The sequence below is a fragment of the Acomys russatus genome, chromosome 2 (genome assembly GCF_903995435.1).
Source record: "Acomys russatus chromosome 2, mAcoRus1.1, whole genome shotgun sequence".
Classification (NCBI taxonomy): domain Eukaryota; kingdom Metazoa; phylum Chordata; class Mammalia; order Rodentia; family Muridae; genus Acomys; species Acomys russatus.
The window spans coordinates 90,583,131-90,602,707 of NC_067138.1; the positions used below are offsets into that span (position 1 = coordinate 90,583,131).

The 19,577-nt window shown below is 40.5% G+C and overlaps 1 protein-coding gene across 7 annotated transcripts in view; it reads right to left on the minus strand.

Annotated features, from left to right (window-relative positions):
• The window catches only part of Bnc2 (basonuclin 2), a 413,267-nt gene that overhangs the window by 108,499 nt on the left and 285,191 nt on the right, over window positions 1-19,577 (minus strand). For all 7 annotated transcript variants that reach the window (XM_051163958.1, XM_051163939.1, XM_051163947.1 and 4 more), the window contains one exon: window positions 5,682-5,917. In XM_051163958.1, coding sequence (XP_051019915.1) covers window positions 5,682-5,917 — 236 coding nt within the window. The remainder of the gene's footprint in view (window positions 1-5,681; window positions 5,918-19,577) is intronic.

Here is a 19,577-nt window from a genome sequence, read left to right on the forward strand (position 1 = left end):
ACCACTCTGTTTTCACCACCATACTCATAATTGTTGTGGGCTGGATTTAGTGGCTCTTCTTGTATAGATTCTCTTCCTTTTATTTTCACTACAAAGCTGTGAGGTGCTATTATTATGCTATTTTACAGGTGAAGGACTCTTGTTAAATAAAGGCACAGGCCCAATTTCATACTCCTGATAAGACTTTTAGCCAGGAATGCAAACCGTGGATCTGCCTTCCCACACAGAACACAAATGGCTAACATGTGGGCTGTATGTGGGCTGAGAGGAGAGTAAGAGATGACATTTTTGTGCCAATATGAAGTTCCTGTGATCACAGAAAAGTCATATAGCCCATAAAGACTTTAGTGTACCAAATGTTGATGTACTGAAAGTAACTACAAGAGGCAGTGGATGGAGTTTCAAGAATAAACAAATGAATTTACTTCTCACGGGGTCATACACATGTAAGTGTTTGTTTAATGTTGACATTTTCTACCACACAGATCCCATAAAATGTTTATTTTGCACAGACCTCTGGCTAGGCAGCCTGGAAGCCTTTGTTTCATTTTTTCTTTTTCTTTTCTTTCTGTCCTTTTGTTTTGTTTTGTTTTTTGAGACAGGGTTTTTCTGTGTTACCCTGGCTGCCCTAGATTTGCTTTGTAGACCAGGCTGGCCTCAAACTCACAATGATCTGCCTGCCTCTGCCTCCTGAGTGCTGGGATTAAATGGCTCAGCTGTTAAAGGCTAGGCTCACAACCAAAAAGCCTTTGTTCCTTACTATCTTCAGTGGCTTATCTGCAGCTGTTGCAGTCAACACCTCAGATGTCAGAAGAAAAGTTAAGGGTGCTTTGACCAACTGAAGTGGCTGGGTACTGCACAAGTTCCATAGTAAAGATTCATACTATCCTAAGTTTATTTCCTTATAACTTGTGTGTGTGTGTGTGTGTGTGTGTGTGTGTGTGTGTGTGTGTATGTATGTATGTATGTATGTATATACACACACACAAATACATACATACATATATATATCAGGTGAGTTTGTAGTGCTTTAGAAACGGTAGAAGAGCCATTTTAACAACTAAGTGATTGTGTTTAAACTGTGGTATGAGCTTGTAGGGAACAGTCTTGAGATAAAAATAACAGCAGAAAAGGAAGTGCTCCATTGTTTCAGTTATTACTGGAGAAAAACTAGATTTCATCTCATTCCCATAGAAGAAGAAATAACCCATGCAGGCAGAACAGGAGGGACTTGCAGAGGGAAGACGCCCTTCCTATGTAGAACCTGTGCTGAAGAAGAGGTAGGTGTGTTCAGGATTCTTTGGAATGGCTTGATAAAAGTGTTAGGAACTGGAAAGGGTTGGGGAAAAGCTACTTACCCTCTTTTTCAGGCCACAGCCTTAGAAAGCCCTCAGAGACTTTAATATGCTAATGAGTATCATGAAGGGGCATGTGGCTCCTCCCACATCTAAAGCTAGATTTCTCAGAGTGGTCCTAGTCTTCGAGAAACGCAAGAAGACTGTGGCTTGTTCCATGACAGCCCAGGCGACTTGCAGTGCACACCCCTGCTACTCTACTCACAGGCTGCTGACACTCTGCTAATTATTCTGAAAGTCTGAACTGCTTCTTAGAATTCTGGAAGGACTGGCTTACAAGTGGGGAGCTTGCCAAAGACAGGATGGTGCACGCACCCAGGCAAGTTAACTACATGTTCAAGCTAAAGAGACACTGTGTGAAATTTTTATTTTTAAACGACTAAATTCAACAATGATAAGTGGAAGACAGAAAGGAAATGAGCACAGGACAAGAGGGCAGGCCGCTTTTTATTGGTTGTCAATAAACATGTCTGTAGAGGATGACTTGGAATTATCATAATTAATATAAAGAACAATTATGATTCTTTCATAGCAGAAGAACGTATGTTCCCTTGTATTTACATTTTATCATTTAAGTGAATGTTACCATTTTTCTTTTCTGGAACATGCTCCGTCTGTCCTTTATGAATGAGGATTTTAGCAACCGCAGGGGAACATAGATTTTCACCTCTAGGAAATGGCTCACCTTTTTACGCTTTCTACTTTCCACTCACCTGGCTGGTTTGTAGAACACACAGTGAAAGTGAAAGGCTTTTTGACAGATACGCCAAGCTTTTCAATGACTGTGTGGTAATCCCTGGTACCTTCTTTTCCCTTTGAACGCCATACACAAATGATAGCTTTCATTTGAGTTTTAAATGACCTGCTCTTCTCTTTCAACCACACATTGCCAGATTTTTAAAAAGGATGACATACCCTCTTCCACTTTGAAAATTATTACTAAAGGTAGGAGTAGCTGGGTGTATACATAAGGGATGTAGGTTTGGGCCCAGAGAGACTTAGATTAATATCCTGGCTTGACCAGTTCAACTTACCGTACATCTTCATTTGCCCAGTAACACAATCCATAGCCAACTGCTAACCAAGTCAATATGTGGTAAGACTAACAGCCACCCTAACTTGCCTTGATAATTACTCTCCTTTAACTGACATAATATTCAATATACTGTTGTTGAGAGCAATAATGCTAAAATTGATGCCTTGAGGGCTACAAGACAATTGAGTTTTAGCCAGATAAAATGACTTGTACACTAATGGTGCATTATAGGGTTCCCCAGCTCTCAGATGAACATTTTATAGTCTACCTGTACAAAATATGCTACATATAATTATATTCCAAGTCATTTGTGCATACCTATCATTACCACACATAATTCTAAAATACTGGCCAGTAATCAAGAACCATTTTTGGAAGAAAGGGGGTGTTTTTACAGCCCAACTCCTTTTGTCTTTTACAAAATGAATGTTTTCTCAGTGGTTTTTTTTTTTTTTTTGATGTTTTTGTGCCCTGCAACCTTTTGATTTTATTCTAACCTCAGATCTGTTTTACACAGAACAAGTATATGATAAATGCTAAACAACAGAAAGTACCATTTAAAGAAAATCAATATTACATCAATTCTATCAATAAAGGAAGATAGAAACTAAGCTGAGAGTTCCTCTAATATGTAAAAATCTATATTTTTCTGAAACTATCAATTCTAGACTCTTAAGAAATGATACATAAAAATTTGAGATTTGTCAAAACTTATACTAATGAAAATCAATTATGATTATATTAAGAATGGCAATATTTTATAAGTAGCACTTCCTTTCCTAATAAGAGGATGCGTACATATAGATTTGAATCTTTTTGCTGAAATTTTCTTCAACTATCTTACAACTATCATACAAAACGAAATATATAGTTTATTTGAAAGTAGTATACTTTCTATGCTACAGAGTAATATGGAATATTGGAAAAATTGATACCTAAATAACTATTTTATATTTTCACAAAAGCTCTGGTCAAATCAGAATGGTAGAAAATAGCAGTATTACAACTGCTATTAACTGACATCAACACGTGACAGGAGTTCCTGTAGACACACCAGAAAGTGCTATTGGGGCTATGATGGCAGACCAGGACAGTCATGTACATACATATAAAATGCCGTGGTGTTAAAATACAGTATTGATGGCAGCAGCAAGCAACACAGTGGAGGCAGTAAAGGTGTTACCCGGGCTTTGAATAAAGGAAAAGTTAGCTAACAACTCCAGGCAGATTTCTGAGAGAAGGTTTTCTTTTTCTTGTAGGAAAAAAAAAAAATATCCAAAAGAGAAGCTAGAAATCATATGGCAACTACTGCAGGAAGATCTGCTACCCCAAGGGACTCAGAGCTGGTATAAACAGAAATGGTAACAGTGGTTCCATGCTTGCTTTGTCCCAACTCTTCATCCTGGATCATGCATCCCTTCATATTCCCTGGCTCTGAGGACTGTCTGCCCACTTACCTCACCAAAATCATCTTATCCTGGGGCATAGGAGAGAATATGTAACACACTCGTTAAAACTGTGGTGTCTAGATGAGGTTTCCTACGGGCTCATATATTTAAACCCTTGGTGTTTGGCTGGTGGTGCTGTGGGGGAGGTTTAGGAAGTGTGGCCTTACTGGAGAAAGTCTGTCACTGCAGGTCGGCCTCAAGAGTCTAAAGCCTCCGGCCATTTCCAGCTATACTCTTTGCCTCATGTTTCTGGTTAAGATGTGACCATTAAGATTTCCGTTCCTTTTGTCATGTGTGCTATGTGCTGTCTCTGCCTTCGAAGATGCTAACCCGGAACTATAAGCCAAGATAAAGCCTTCTGTAAGTTGCCTTGGTCATGGGCTTTACCATAGCAACCGAAAAGTAAGTAATATAGACTGAAAACGTTTTATATATATATATATATAAATAAATAAAATCATGGTCACCCTCTGTCCATCTTCTGAGGGCTAAAGCTTCTGTGCTTTCCAAGCTGAAGTTCTCGCTAAACTAAGAAATTATCCTACTACGGAAGCAGGCAGGCCATTCTATTTCTTCTTTTTCTACTTTTATTTACTGTCCTGTCCTGGCAGACGTCCAGCGGAATCACGTAGGAGAATGGCATAAATTTGTATGTAATCATCCCAGATTAAAACATGGAGAGACTGGAGAAGCTCCTTCATTACAGAAATGGTGTGTGTGTGATGTGTGTGCATTCGGCACTCGAGGACTTGCACGTTACGTGAGATGGCTCAGATCATAAACATCAGTTTTATTTATAGTACTCTATAGGGCTGGCACAGCCATAAACAATTTTTTCTTTCTGAGTGGTCACGTCTGAAAATATCTCCATAGAAAATTTTTTTAAAAGATGTGAGATTCTACCTTTCCCAGGTGACATTTCCTTCAGCATAAGTTAGCGTTTCATCGTGCAGACTTTGGAGCCTGGGGTCTCTCAACGTGTTGTTCTCACCAGTTACCCGTCAAGGGTTAAGGAAAGCAGATAGAAAGAAACTGTAGAGGCAAAATGACTTAAGACATAGCACCAAACAGGTAATGAGAGATGGGGTACTGCCGGCAGGGCAGAGGCTACAGGCTTTCCAGGTAAGTCTAAAGTTCTACCACATTAGAAGTGTCACTGGTCCAAAGGAGGATCTCCAGGTCACAAGGTAACCAAGCCTATCTCCACGTGCACATTTCCAGGGATGTTAAGCCCTGAGGCTACAGCATGAAGTTTGCAGGATATGCAGACAGTTTATGTGAGTTACATTTTTTTTCCTTGGTTTGGGTGAAGATACTATACATAGCGAGGGTTCACAGCACTCAAGCACACTTGCCTCCTGGGAAGGAGAAATAACTAAATAAACCTAGTTGGAGGGTAATGTGAGGCTTTCAAAACTCACCGCTCTCCTCGAAGACAGTGAGATTTACTGAGGGAAATGAGGTAGCCCACTCTGGAGGGGAAGAGTTGAATTCAGAGGTACACAGAGAGCAACATTAGTCAACAGGCTATGTTTCTCTTCAACTCCATACTGAGGCCTGCCTGTAGCCTACAAATGTCACTGTCCCCTTTCCTACTCCACAACCAGAGGAGAGAACACCTGCCCCGATGTGAGGAGGAGGAGAAGGAGGAGAGGAGGAGGAGGAGGAGGAGGAGGAGGAGGAGGAGGAGGAAGAAGAAGAAGAAGAAGAAGAAGAAGAAGAAGAAGAAGAAGAAGAAGAAGAAGAAGAAGAAGAAGAAGAAGAAGAAAACCAGGTGGAGCCGCAGCTCTCACCCAGACCACCAGGAGTCGGCCCAGAGGCAGCAGTCAGATCCTCCCCTACCTGAAGGATGTATCCGCGGACATAGTCCCGCAGGGTCCAGCCCAGGCCGTGGAGTATGTGCAACACTTCTTCCTGCTTCAGGACACTGAAGAGCCGGTCCAGCAGTATCTTCAGCCGCACAGGCACCGCCTGCGTCCCGTAGAGCATCAGGCTGCTGATGTCGAACACTACATTGGACTGCACGATCTCCACTTGAGTGGGATGGTACAGGTGCTGTGTGCTGAGCTTATCCAAGGCTGCGGTAATCCCACCGATGTCCCAGGGATGGGGTGGGCATAAAGAGACAGAAAGGACGAGAACAAAACAACAAAAAAAGAAAAACAATTAGAAACGTGATTGGATATTACCCAGGCTCCATTCTGAAAGACAGCTCGTGATCTCAGATATTTAAACAAGAGCCCCCCCCCCCCCCCGTGTTGCTGCCTCTTTTCCATTTGGTATCTACAAATTATAGACAATATCAGATGAAACACTTGACTTTTTCTAAAACCATGACTAATTAATTTGCTAATTAAACTCTAGCTCAAGTTATCACGGTGCTTCCTTCTCTCCTACAGAAGCACAGAAACCCACATTCATGCTGTGCCAATGGGCTCTGCCATTACCACCTGCTCAAGTAAGAGTCACCACCCCGTCTCTGCCCCCACCCCCAAACAAGGTATGGTGGCACAATGTGCACTAGGCCAGCACAGACTATGTAGTGAGACCCTCCGTTAAAACTGAAAGTGACTCAGCTCTGCTAACTCCCTTTCCAGACCCTAACTGGTTTAAAGAGGGAGCCTATTATTTATGTTACAGAGTTAAAGTTCTTGCTGGACTATGGCAGGTTGAAGACTCTGTCTTTGAGATCTTAGCGCTCCACTCCAGGGACTGAGAGAGGCAAGTGAGAGCTCAAGCCTGGGCTACACAGGAGAGCTATCACAACCTATCTCACCCAAACAACTGCAATCCCAACAAAGCCAACTGTGGGGGTGGGGCTAAAAAGTACAACTCAGATTAGCTAAGGGAGCTTTCCTGAAGCTTTCAGTCTTCAAGTTCCTCTGATGTGTGCCCATTGGATGGTCTTGTCTTCAGCCACTGGATGTCCATCCGGAAGTGACTTGGTTACTTTTGTTAAGAGTTCTTACAAGTGTGTCAGATGCAAATAAAAACAAATGATTGCAACTGGAAGTTTCTGCCATTCCAGCTAATGAAATTATCTCGTGGAAAAAAAAGCTGAGGATGGCCACAGTTAGAATTTCACATTTCAGTAACTGTGTTTCTCCTCAGCTCTATGAAATGACATCTCCTCCCTAAAGTTAAAAGCCTTAAGATAAGATCCTAAGTTTTATTTCCCAGCCATATCTGAGTTACCGGAAACCCTGCTGCTCAGAACAGAAAGTATGTGGCCCCAGTTTCTCCACTGTAAATGATGAATGTGGTAACATGTCTCAGCCACAGGGCTCTGGGAGACACAGCAGGAGACAAGAGAGGGCTCCTGAAAGGCACCCACAACTCAAGAGGACACAAAAGGTGTCTCACTTAACTGTCAGAATTACACACATATGTCCTAGCGAGTAAAAATGCAAACACTGTAAGCCAGAGAGATGGCCATCTTGCCTCATGAGTCGGGCAAATAGATAAAGGCCCATGCTCTGCCTTAAGTCATAGCTACATCTGAAAATACCCAAGGCTCCTGCATTTTCTAAACTACTGAATGGCTTGTGTCACATGCTGTCTCCCTAACACTTTACCCCACAGCAGTACTGCCTACAACCCTAACATAAGCTGAGCAACCCCAATTTAAACATACCAGCACGTCTGCATAATAATGGAGAGATTCAAAAGAGTGTGCACACGGAGGTTTCCCCCCCCCCTTTCCATTTTTAAGTATTTCTAATGTATTTTTTAGGGCTCCTCCTCCACTCTCATTTCTTCCTGACTTGAAACCACTAGAGAGTTCATGTACTCTTGATAAATTGCTTTCTTACATCCACAGTGTAAAGGCCCTTATCATTTACCCGCTGGCTTCATTCAACACATTTACTCGCAGGAATACTTTGTCAAAGAGTTCGGGTTTCCCCCATACTTCACGTCTCGCAGCTGATTTGTCTGATCTCTCCTATTCTGGTGGTTAAGTCAACTTTGAATAAATAGCTTTAAAAATTAATTTAACGTTTGGGAAAGATAAGGGATTTGCAAGCACGTAGATTGAAGTCTTCTCTCACCCCACAGGGCATTCAGGCTGGGGAAGGCAGGAGAGGGCTGTTACTATCTTGTTCCTCTTCAAGTAAAGCTTGACTACACAGCCTCCTGATGAGTGGCTGATCCTCTTGGAGGCCCAGACCCAGGGAAATCGGCTCCTCGTCCACTTCCCTTTCATCAACCCTGCTGAACGCCCAACAAAGAAGCCTGTTTGCGCTCTGACCACGACAAATGAGAATCTGAAGGGATCACAGAGAAAAGAAGGTGACACCAAATCCCAAATTTTATGCATGGGTTTGGCATGCTACATCTCACAAAGTGAATACAGACTTGTGTTCAGATGTGTTCAGATGTGAAGGGAAAGTGTTAGCCCATCTTCCAAGTCATTAAGAGGCTAAGAGGCCTGTGGTTTCAAAAGAGGAAGAGACTTAATGGTGGAGGGGGTAGCAGAGATTTGCAGATAACTTTAAAAGCACAAGTGACTATGGCACCAGCCAAGGACAATATGTGCAGTAAACTTCGAACCCCTACCCAGATCTAGCCAAGGGACAGGACATTATCCACAGTTGAGTGGAGAGTGGGGTATGACTTTCACACGAACTCTGGTGCCCCATATTGGACCATGTCCCCTGGATGGGGAGGCCTGGCAGCACTCAGAGGAAGGATAGCAGGCTACCAAGAAGAGACTTGATACCCTATGAGCCTATACAGGGGGAGGAAGCCCCCCTCAGTCATAGGGGAGGGGAGTAGGGGGAAAGTGGGAGGGAGGGAGGAATGGGAGGATACAAGGGATGGGATAACAATTGAGATGTAATATGAATAAATTAATAAAATATATTTTTAGAAAAGCACAAGTGAAATATGTAAGGCAAAAATATTTCCCTCTAAGTACCTTTTGTAACTAGGCAGTGATATATAAGGCTATTTGTTGATTTTTTTTTACGTTTAATTATTTTGTGGGTAAGCATCATGGTGCTTACACAGCAGTCAGAGAACGACTTGTGGGATTTTTCTTCTACCATGTGGGCTCTGGAGACTGAACTCAGATCATCATCAGGAGTGGCCACACCTGCTGATCCATCTTACCAGTTTATGATCATTCTTAATAAATGTGTCACATATAAAAAAGTAGAAACAGTATGATAACAATTTGTACAACATGGGTCAACAAAGTATTCTACAAGGTCCTGACATTTAGTAACAATCTTGTAAGCTACAACTTTCTTTCACAATTATTCCTTTATTCATTATAGCATAGAATGAGTTACACATCTGTAAGGCTGAAGTGTGTGTGTGTGTGTGTGTGTGTGTGTGTGTGTGTGTGTGTGTGTCCTAGCAAACTTTATTTATACAGATCAGCTTAGGGTCAGATTTAGACCTTAGTGCAGAAGATGTTAGGCTAGTAAGGCACAAAGCCCAACTCATCCACAAAAAGAGAGCTTTCAACAGTCTTGGGAGATGAGCAATGGATGAAGATGTGAGAAACAGACAACATGGCTTGCAGATGTCACTCATAATTTCAGCCTAAACACAGCACAAAAGGCTCTACGTTACACCAAAAAACCACTATTTTATAGGTCCAGTTTGTAGGGAGTCACAAAGGAGTCTGCTTTGAGACAGTACTTAACTATGTAGCCCAGCCTCCCTTGGAACCTTCTGTGTAGACCAAGCTGACCTCTAACTCTGAGACCTGCCTGCATCTGCCTCCCTGAATTCTGGTATAAAAATTGTATGCAACCACCCACAGCTGAGTCACCAAAATTTGACAGTATTTAGAGAAATAAAAACTAAGAAGTTAGTCTTGTAAGTGAGGACTCTGCTGGATCTTGAAATCTCCCATCCTGGGGAGGACTCAGGCCTCACCTCTGTATGGTGAGAAGCATGGGTCAGAGCACTGAGGAAAAGCCAGTCTGTCCTATTCCCGACCACAACAGTGCAATGATGGGTCGTAAGGTCAAAGTCAGGACTTTACAAATAGCAGGGATTATCTTTTGCTCTGAATTTGTAGCCAGCAAAAGTGCTAATGAAAGGGAGTTATGAGTCAGATGAGCTGGGCTATAACATAGTCTTTAAAAGACCTTGTGATGGTACTAATGATGTGCTTGAGACTGAGATTGTATCATCCTTGAAATTTGCAGTTATAGGAGTCCAATAATCAATCAATCTTATTCTCCCTCTCCCCCTCCCTCCCCTCCATTCCTCCCTTCTCTCTCTCTCTCTCTCTCTCTCTCTCTCTCTCTCTCTCTCTCTCTCCCTGTGTGTGTGTGTGTCCCTTTCTCCTTCTCTCAAATAGAAGCTATAAATTAAGGTCATACATTCTGTTTCCCATCCCTATCTGATTTACTGGAAACCCTACCACTGATTCAACTACCTTTCAGGGAATGTCTCCTGGTAGATACTATGTTATTTCAAATTTTCTGTCTGATATTTCCCCAGTCCAAATAAAATTCATAATTTTTGCCATGACCCGAGTGAGGAATATTCTAAAGAAGTCACTTTTTTTTTTATAAAATTTGTAAAGAAAAAAAATATTGTAGGATGGACAGGCAAGGGAAATGGCCATTTAAGCATGTACTGAATGTCCTATGTCGTTGTAGGGTTTACCATCGTTTCATTTAATTATAAAATTAGAAACACATCATGTCACAATGACCATGTATCCTAAGAAGACAGGCTCAGTGGAATTAGGCTTCCAACCAAAAAGAGTCATTCAGTAACTACACCCAGGAAAATACTGTTTGTACATATTCAGATAAACAGTCAATAAGAAGTGTGCAAGTCCTTATCATGTTGGACGCCCCTAACTTCCAGCAATCTGGGCTTCCTGCCCATCACTCTGCTGAAGCAAGCATTTCAAAGGTCACCAACACCTGCCTTACTGCGAAATCCAATAGATTTTTCATTCATTATTCTCCGTGATCTCTCCACAGCGGCTGACCTTATTGATCACCACTCCTCCTAAAACGCTGTTCCTCATTCGTGCATACGTTCACTCGCTCATCAGCACTTATTACCAGAGCACTGAGAGGGGCTCTATGTAGATGAAAAGTAATTTATGTTGTGGCCTCCACCTTCAAAGCCAGGCAAATGCAGGAGCTGTAAATGCTGTGAGAGACTCAATAAATGCTCTGTGGCCCAGGAAAGAAAGAACAAGCTATCCTCTTCTAAGAGAATTAGGAGGCTAGCAGGTGAGCAATACAGGGAGATGGAGTCAGCAGAGGATCTCCATCATGGTGTGCACCAGAACCACCTAAAAGGCCTGTTGGATCACAGATGAGGGGGGCAGTTCTCCCCCGCTTTCTGACTCAGTGTGACCAAGAGTCTGAATTTCTAGCAAGTTTTCACAAGATGGTGATGTTGCTATACCAAACTCCCCCCCTCCCCAAAAAAGAATGTAAGTGAATCATAGCGACAAAAGAGTAGAGATAGTTCTAAAAGGTCACAGGGGAGGACTATAAGTAGCTTTTATCCTAACAAGCAAAAAAAAAAAAAAAAAAAAAAAAAAAAAAAAAAAAAAAATCTATGGAAAACTTCTAATTTTGTTGTTGTTACTGTTGTTAATAGGAAAAACATTAAAATGTTCTACAAACTGCACATGTATAGTTTTACAAATGAAAATACGGCAAAAGTGTAGTAGTTTAATGAAAGCAGAAGCTGTAAGCATGGGAGACATGACACATGGCTTCTGGCACTAGCCAGAGCTTGGCCATGGAGCTGCAAGCACAGCCTGGGGAGGCACAGAAGGGGCAGGTGCCATCTGAGGTCTCACGTCGGGTGATTCTCACATAACACACTCATCTACAGGGCACACTGAAAAGTGTCCAATCATGAAAATGGACTCCAAGTTTCTGAGTATTCAGACCAACCTCTCTCTATCCTCAATGGGTGCTTATCCCTAGCAGGGGCCTTTCGGACAGCAGGAAAGCCCCTAACACATACACGCAGCGCTTACTCTCCAATTCCATTTATTTTCCTGGACCTATATGATTTACAAAACACACTGGGTAAAATCTGTGGATATAAATTTCACATAATTTCTTTCAGAAACTGTGTTTATCACTGAATAAGGTGTTTGTCACCTACACAATTAAACAGCATAAAATACTTATTGCCTAGTCTCTGGCTTCTATACTCACTCACACACACACACACACACACACACACACACACACGCATGCGCACACACATGCACACACATATACACCACGCATAGAAATACACCCCAAACTGACTCCAATTATCATTATTTAGAATTTATTTAATCTTATGAAATTTAGAATATTTTCTACTAGGTACTGGAGACTTAAGTAACAGATTGTATCCAGCCTATTACTGAAATGACATGGGAATAAATAAATGATAACCCAAATGTTAATTTTTAGCAGGATACAGTGTGACTTGTACATATGACAGGTGTTTCAACAGTTGCAACTGTAACAATGGAAAAGAGCACAGAAACAGCAGTTTCCTTTTCTCCTCTACACACTACTTATCCATGGCTAATCTGTGAAGAAACAACCTATAGTTTCATCTGTTTCTCTGACAGATAATCCACTCTCTGTTTGATAATTCATGAACATTAATATTCCCATCATTTTGATTTTATCTGTAGTAATGAGTAATTTTTTTAAAAAAATAAGATTTTGCATATAGATACATTTTCTTAATTTTACCAGACATATGACAGGTTGAACAATAACGGTCTTGCAACGAACCTCTGTGGTAGTGCTATCTGGAGAAAAACACAGGTTAAGGTTTAAGAAGTATAGCTGTAAAGCAATGATTTAGAGTGTAGAAGGCAACTACTGCTTTTCAGATTAAGGATAGCGCAAAACTATCAGGCTAAACTCAGGCACCAAGTGGTCCAGCCCCAGCTCCACCACCAGTTGTCTGACAACAGCAGCAAGATACCTGGCAAACAGTAATGTTATGATTGCACTTGCGCCTTAGAATTCTCTCAGGTATGGCCCTCCCATCGCTTGAAGAGTGCTACTATAGCTCCAAAGGAGTGGAAAGGGTAGAAACAAGATCAAGCCAAGAAGCAGCGTGGGAATATGCTTGCTATGACGATGAGGAAGGATTAGAAAAGACTGTGGCATTGTGGTTGGCAGAGGAAATCTACTGGGAGGCAAACTGAAGCATCGGGCTTCCTGGTGGTGGCCTCTCATGCTTCCCTCATGTGTTGATGTGCCCCTGGGAATCCTTGCACAAGCGTGTACATTCAACCCCATACTCTTTAAATATAAACACATAATTGATCTGTTATTGCTCAGAAAGGTAGGGCAAGCAAATGGGGCCAAAAGGTTTCAAATCCCCTTTTTTTGAATGTGACATTCTCTCACAGGAACTCTCTCTTTTTTTAAATGATATAAATTTAAGAAAAAAGAAAAACAGTAAAATTATCTATCATCCCACTAAACAAAGCAAGGACTGTGCATATACTGATATGTCTGCATCGCCTTCCACCGGGTGATTTTATACATCTGAGATGATAACTGTAGATACCAGATTTTGTCCTGTTGAAATTGTTTTTCTTTCCTAGTATTATCTAGCAAGAACATCCCAAATCAACTCTAATTACTTCTTGCTTTCTTATATAATCAATCATTTACTACTCCCATTGCAGTTTGTCATGGATCAATTCCTTCTTCCTAATCTAAGTGCTACCACTTCAAAACAGGTGCTTAGACTCTCACGCCCTCATTACTGCAATGAGCTCTAACTAGGTTCGGTCTTTCCCTTATACTTGCCTGGTATGCGTAAAACTAGCCCAGTTTTCCTAAATTGCATGTGACATGTCTCTCAAAGGTTTCTATTTCTCTCCCTAGTCTTTTTATGTAACTTACTCCTTCAATATATACTCTTGTGTGCATGTATGCACGTGCGCGCGCGTGCGCGCGCACACACACACACACACACACACACACCATGCACAAGTACACAATTAAACATGGTCAAATGACCTTGAGCAGGGTTGGTTTACTTTCCAGCATAATAATTCTCTGACATGAACCGCCTGTGCCAACCCAAGTGCGTTACCCGTTGATTTCCTAGTAGATTAATATTGGGTCACTAAATGGGTATTTCCAGGTCCTATGCTGAGTTTCAGAACACAGATGATTCAGGTTCACTTCCGGTTAATTCATTTTGGAAGCCGCTAACCTGCACTTCCTCTTCACTCAGGTAATTAAATTTTATTCCTTCTCAAGTCTCTGATGAGGTTGAAGACCAAATAGTTTAGTCTTTTTAATTAAGCTTAGTTGTTTAGGAGATAAGATGTTTTTAGGTCTAGATAGATGTTTTAAGTAGATAAGAGATGAGATATGACAGGTATTGATTTACATTCAGAATTTTAAACTCACCAAGATAGGAAAAATGCTTTCTACAAAGTTGCCAAATATAATTACCCAAAACAGCATGAATGTAACATTTATTTAATTCCTAATTGTTTTGTGGTTCTTCTTGCCATATGTAGTTTATTTTATTTATGTGTAATAATATAAATGTATATGCCAAAAAGAGAACTGTGATGGATTCACCTGTAACGTGGCTCTGAAAACTGATTGCTGATGTTTTGTTAAATGGATATATAATTAAACTACTTTCAAAAAAAAAAAAAAAAAAAAAAAAAGGACAGCAAAAGACTTAAAAATATAGATAAACGCATAGCCGGGCATGGTGGTGCACACCTTTAATTCCAGCACTCAGGAGGAACAGGCAGGCTGATCTCTTGAGTTTGAGGCCAGTACGGTGCACAGAGCAAGTTTCCAGGATAACCAGGGCTACATGGAGAAACCCTGTCTTGAAACATATCCCCACCCCCAAAGGACCCCAAACCCAAACAAACACACAAATAAACACAAAATTATAAGCACACATTTATCATTCAAACATCATTTACAGGGGCGAGTGTAGGGGTCAAGAAAAGCCACTTCAGCTGGGGCATGAAGAAACAAAACAAAACAAAACAAAAAAACAACACACACTCACACACATTCACAAAACCAAAAACAACACAAAAACTTGAGGAGAAGCTGCAGGTACAAGCAAAGTTCCATTTTCATGGCTATAGTTTTTAAGAATTTCTTTCTTTGTTTTGTTGTTGTTGTTGCTTCATTTTGTTTTTTGGTTTCTCCAGACAGGGTTTCTCTGTTTTGGTTGTGGCTGTCCTGGAACTCAGGGATCCGCCTGCCTCTGTTTCCCAAGCACTGGGATTAAGGGTGGGTGCCACCACCAGGGGGGCTCATTTTTTGGAATTTTAATGTCAAGGCTGCCCTTAAATTACATACTTTTTTCTCATGACCCCTTTCTTTTAGAGCTTTGCTTGAGGTTCTGTGTGTGGTTTTTTTTCCCCCCACAATGTTGGCCCTTACATGTCAACTATGCAAGTACCAGCCATATGCTGCATCCACTACGGTCATAACAGTTTGATTTTAAGCAGTAACAGTATCTGACACATAACCGATTGTGGGTGTTTAGTACTCACACTGTTGGATGGTTGGACAGTTAACACAGGAAAACGACGCACTTACACTCCTTGAACTGAACTGGTAAAAGGCTGAGGCATCCACCTTCTCCTGGGGTCTCTCTCACCCCTCCCCTCACTCTTCATGCTTCGGAGGAAGGAGGAGATTGCATGATTACTACAGCTTAAAGGGGAAGGCTAGGGTGCTGTTTTGACAGAAGTCCTAAGATTTACTTACTCCCCTTTCTATCGCCTCCAACATTTTCTAGATATAGAAAGAAAAAAACAAGATGGAAGTCTAGTAAATGCAAAAACAACAATACGGTGAGCAGATGGGTCACAGTGTTTATACATTATAAAAATCATCTGCAGATGATCACTAGAAGGTGAGCAACGTGCTAAGTGTATAGTCTCAAATCTGTAGAGGAAAAAATAAAGAGACCTATGAAGGGGCCAGAGGGAAGTCATACAGTAAGGCTGCAACAACAGCATCTACAAAAAGAAACATTTTTATTTCTAAAAGAATCCTTGGAGAAAAAAAATAATGGAAACAGAAAAATTGCCCTATTTCTGTGCTGAAGGGTAGGGTTGCCAGGGGTTGAACCTGGGGCATCATACTTGTTAGGCGAGCCCTCCAATCACTGACTTATACCCAGTCTCAACCCCACCTCCCTGTCCTTTTAACTTTTTTTTTTTTTTTTTTTTTTTTTGCATGCAGAATTTCATCTGGGAAAAGCAAGATTTCTAACTATACAATAAAATACAAATTAAGTGGGGGGAGGAAAACATATAAATAAAAACCTCTTGAAGTATCAGCTAAGTTGCTGAGAGATTATTCTTTAAAATGCCAGAAACAGAACCTCAAACTCACAATTAAAGCAAAGTAGAAATTGAGGTCTGCTTATTATTTCAATACTTTGAGACCTCTACAGTCTTCCAAAGTGATGGCTAAGCAATAAAACTAAAAAAAAAAAAGGGGGGGGACACAAACATACGCAGAAAGAACATTCACTCATGGGAAGACCAGAACAGTAACCAAGAAAATAGGTAGAACTTACATTAACGAAATGAGAGCATCAAATGAGACACAGAATATTTAATAAATATACAATACCATATACTTTTGACTGTATTTCCAATCTAACCAAGTAAGATGGGGTATCTATCTAAAGAAATGATGGTAATAGTGTGTGTGGCTATTTTAATTTCAATTCTCAATGACAGGAATTACACAAGGGTCTTCAAATAAATTAACGTAAATATAAACCCGTAATTCTGAAGACTTCACTTGCAAAATTTCTGTAAAAGTTACGGAAGTAAGGACACACCCAGGGGCTGGAGAGAAGGCTCAGCAATTAAAAGCCAGACACACGACCAAAAATGTAGGAACAGATTCAGGTCCTTTATTTGTTTTTTGTTTTTTTTCTTTATGTAGAAGTACAAAAGTACTTTACACTGATCTTAGAAAACTGGCTCTCAGTGGTAGTTTATAGCTCTTAGTTTCCCATAATTTAAAAAAGAACTTTCTTTAAAAGTAAATTCAAGTTACTTTGACAATTCGGGGAGGAGTACGCTAATTGCAGGCCTATGGCCCTGGATCCTGGCTAACAGTTGCTCAGGCATAGTGATGCAGAGCTTACAGCCGTTCCCTTCAGTCACAGAGAGAAGGAGTATGAAAAGTGGAATGAGTATTGAAAATCCACCCACTCTGCAGTATCAAACAATTAATTAATTAATTAATATGAAAAATATGTGAAAGAAAATTTATTTCACTGATTTTAGTACTGCATTGGATATTTTAATGTTTTTTTAAATGTCTGTTTGAAACAACTTTATAAGTTATTAAAAAAAAAACCTCACCTTTTAACATTGGGAGCATGACAAGTGGACTTTACATTGCAAGGGTGGTTGGAGAACTTCATGTCTCTCCTCAACTGCCTTTAGGACTCCAAATTATAGTAGTGCCAAGTGGTCAGCTCTTAGAACATTTGGGCCTGGTATACTATGCTAATTTCTAATAGATTTAACACTTAACACATTTCCTTGGGTAAATGTTTTTTACAGAATTCTTTCCATTATTGCTGTTAAAGTTCTAAAATCAAGCTTTTAGTAGCAATATTTTGTTAATGCAATTTCTAGGGCCAGATTTTAAGGCTTTGATTACTTATAAATAGAATATTGTTATTGCTTCTACCTCAAATGTCTAGGCCATAGCTTCTGAATTTATGGGGGTGAGTGGCTCTTCATTTCTGCTAATATGACCAATAATTTCCTATTATGCCACACTTTATAATAAGCACACTATACCCAATATAACGATATGTCATTTCAATGGAGCCAGCCCATGAACTTCTACGGGTTTAATGGGATTTTGCGTATTTAGAATTTCATCATAAAAAGGCCCTTTGGAATCATTATAACATCAATCCTTTGCCATTATAAAATCAGTTCTCTTACTAGAAAAGACCATGAGGACCCAGTGCAAAGACTGAACCTCCTCACAGACTACAGGCCTGATCCCACTGGAAGCTCCCCCACTAAGGGAAGAGAACATTAACACGGAGCAATGATGGCATATTAAAAACTTTTTAGCAAACCCGGAGATCATGGAGACAGAAATAATTATGATTAGGAGAAAATTCCTTATGACTTGAATAATATTTAGATCCGCAGATTTTATTCACTGCTTTTGGGATAAAGAATTATGTAATTGAAAGCAAATTAGGTACCAAATAACTCGTATTCTACTTGAGTCACAACTTCTCTCTGTTCCTGTCAAAGTTGAATTAATTAGGTGAGTTCATGCAAAGGAGAGAGAAGGCTTGCTTGTAGAAATTATTTTAGAGGGAAGAAGAAAGAAAATGATAGGTTGTGGAAACAGCTGATCTCCCAGCCTGGTGATAAAAAAAAAAAAACTTGGCGCAGAGGTACAAAAGGATTGCTTCCTTTCGTGAAGAGATAGTGTTGGTGGTTTTAGATTCAGACATTACCAAGACTCCACAAATCCTCACTACACACACGACCATATGTGAATGACCCTTTAGTGGGTGAGGGATCGTCTATAAATACTCCCAGAATCTGTTATAAATATGGCTCTGCACTATAGGGAGGGACATGGGACAAAAGTAGTTCTAGTAAGTCCCACCAGCCACTGTGTCTTATCGGCTTCAGTTGGCATGCAGCTCTCAGAATGTGGGAACACACACAACAGAGAAAAACCCACAGTTAGTCTGAGGGAGAATCTGAGCAGTATCTGAGACCATGCAGCTAGTATTTCAAGCTGATTGGCACTTCTCCCCTGTGGCCTTATGCATAATGAAGTCTTCGCAACGGATGTTGAGAGTCATTAATGTCTGGCTGCAGCACCCAGAAAAGTAGACTGCCTGTGTGTGGGTTCAAGAGCTCATGCTCCTGGCAGGCAGGTGCATCGGGCTGTGTTTCGTTGTGCCCCACATGGCCCAGGTCTAGGGGCACATATTTGCTCCTGTGTAGCAACTCTTCTTCAAGGAGGTTAAGAGAAAAGAGAGAAATTAATCTGTAGACTTGACAGTAGCTGTAGGAAGAGATTTGGTAATTACATTTCCTTGCTGAAGCCAGACTTACAGGTTTATTATGACTGCTGTGGTCCTGCCCAGTGCTGGGTTGCCAAGACTAGCCTAAAGTTGCTACAGTGTCCCTACTCCATTCAATTTTTTTTTTTTTTTTTGTATCAGTGACTTAAATGGATGCTGACTGCAAAACATAACCCATTTAAAATGTAACATGACAATTTTAGATTTGCTTTAGTGATCTGTGTGTCCTTTTATTAAAGAACAAAAACTGAATTCTTATATGAATAAACCATCGGTTTTATAGACTTAATTTCCTTGAAGGAGCATAGTTATCTGTACATTTTCGCGAAGGAAAACACTTAAGTGCATCACATGCTTTAAACTCTGTCAGATATACAGAGGGAACATTTCAAGATTAAGTGATATTATAAAGCAGTGTTTGGTAGCAAACACCTAAAAGAAATTATTAGATTCTAATTTCTTCACTTTTTTTCTTAAACGTTTGTGTCACCAACTTTTTTTAAAACTTCTTCCTCAGGATATGAGTCTGAAATCTCACTCTAACTCTGTAGCTAATCTTCTAACTTTCTTCTATCACACGCAGTCCCTTAAGACTCTGGGCTACCCCACAGACACTTCTGACGCTCATGTTTGTTTTCTTCTGGATCGCTGGGGTTGTGTAATATACCCATCAAA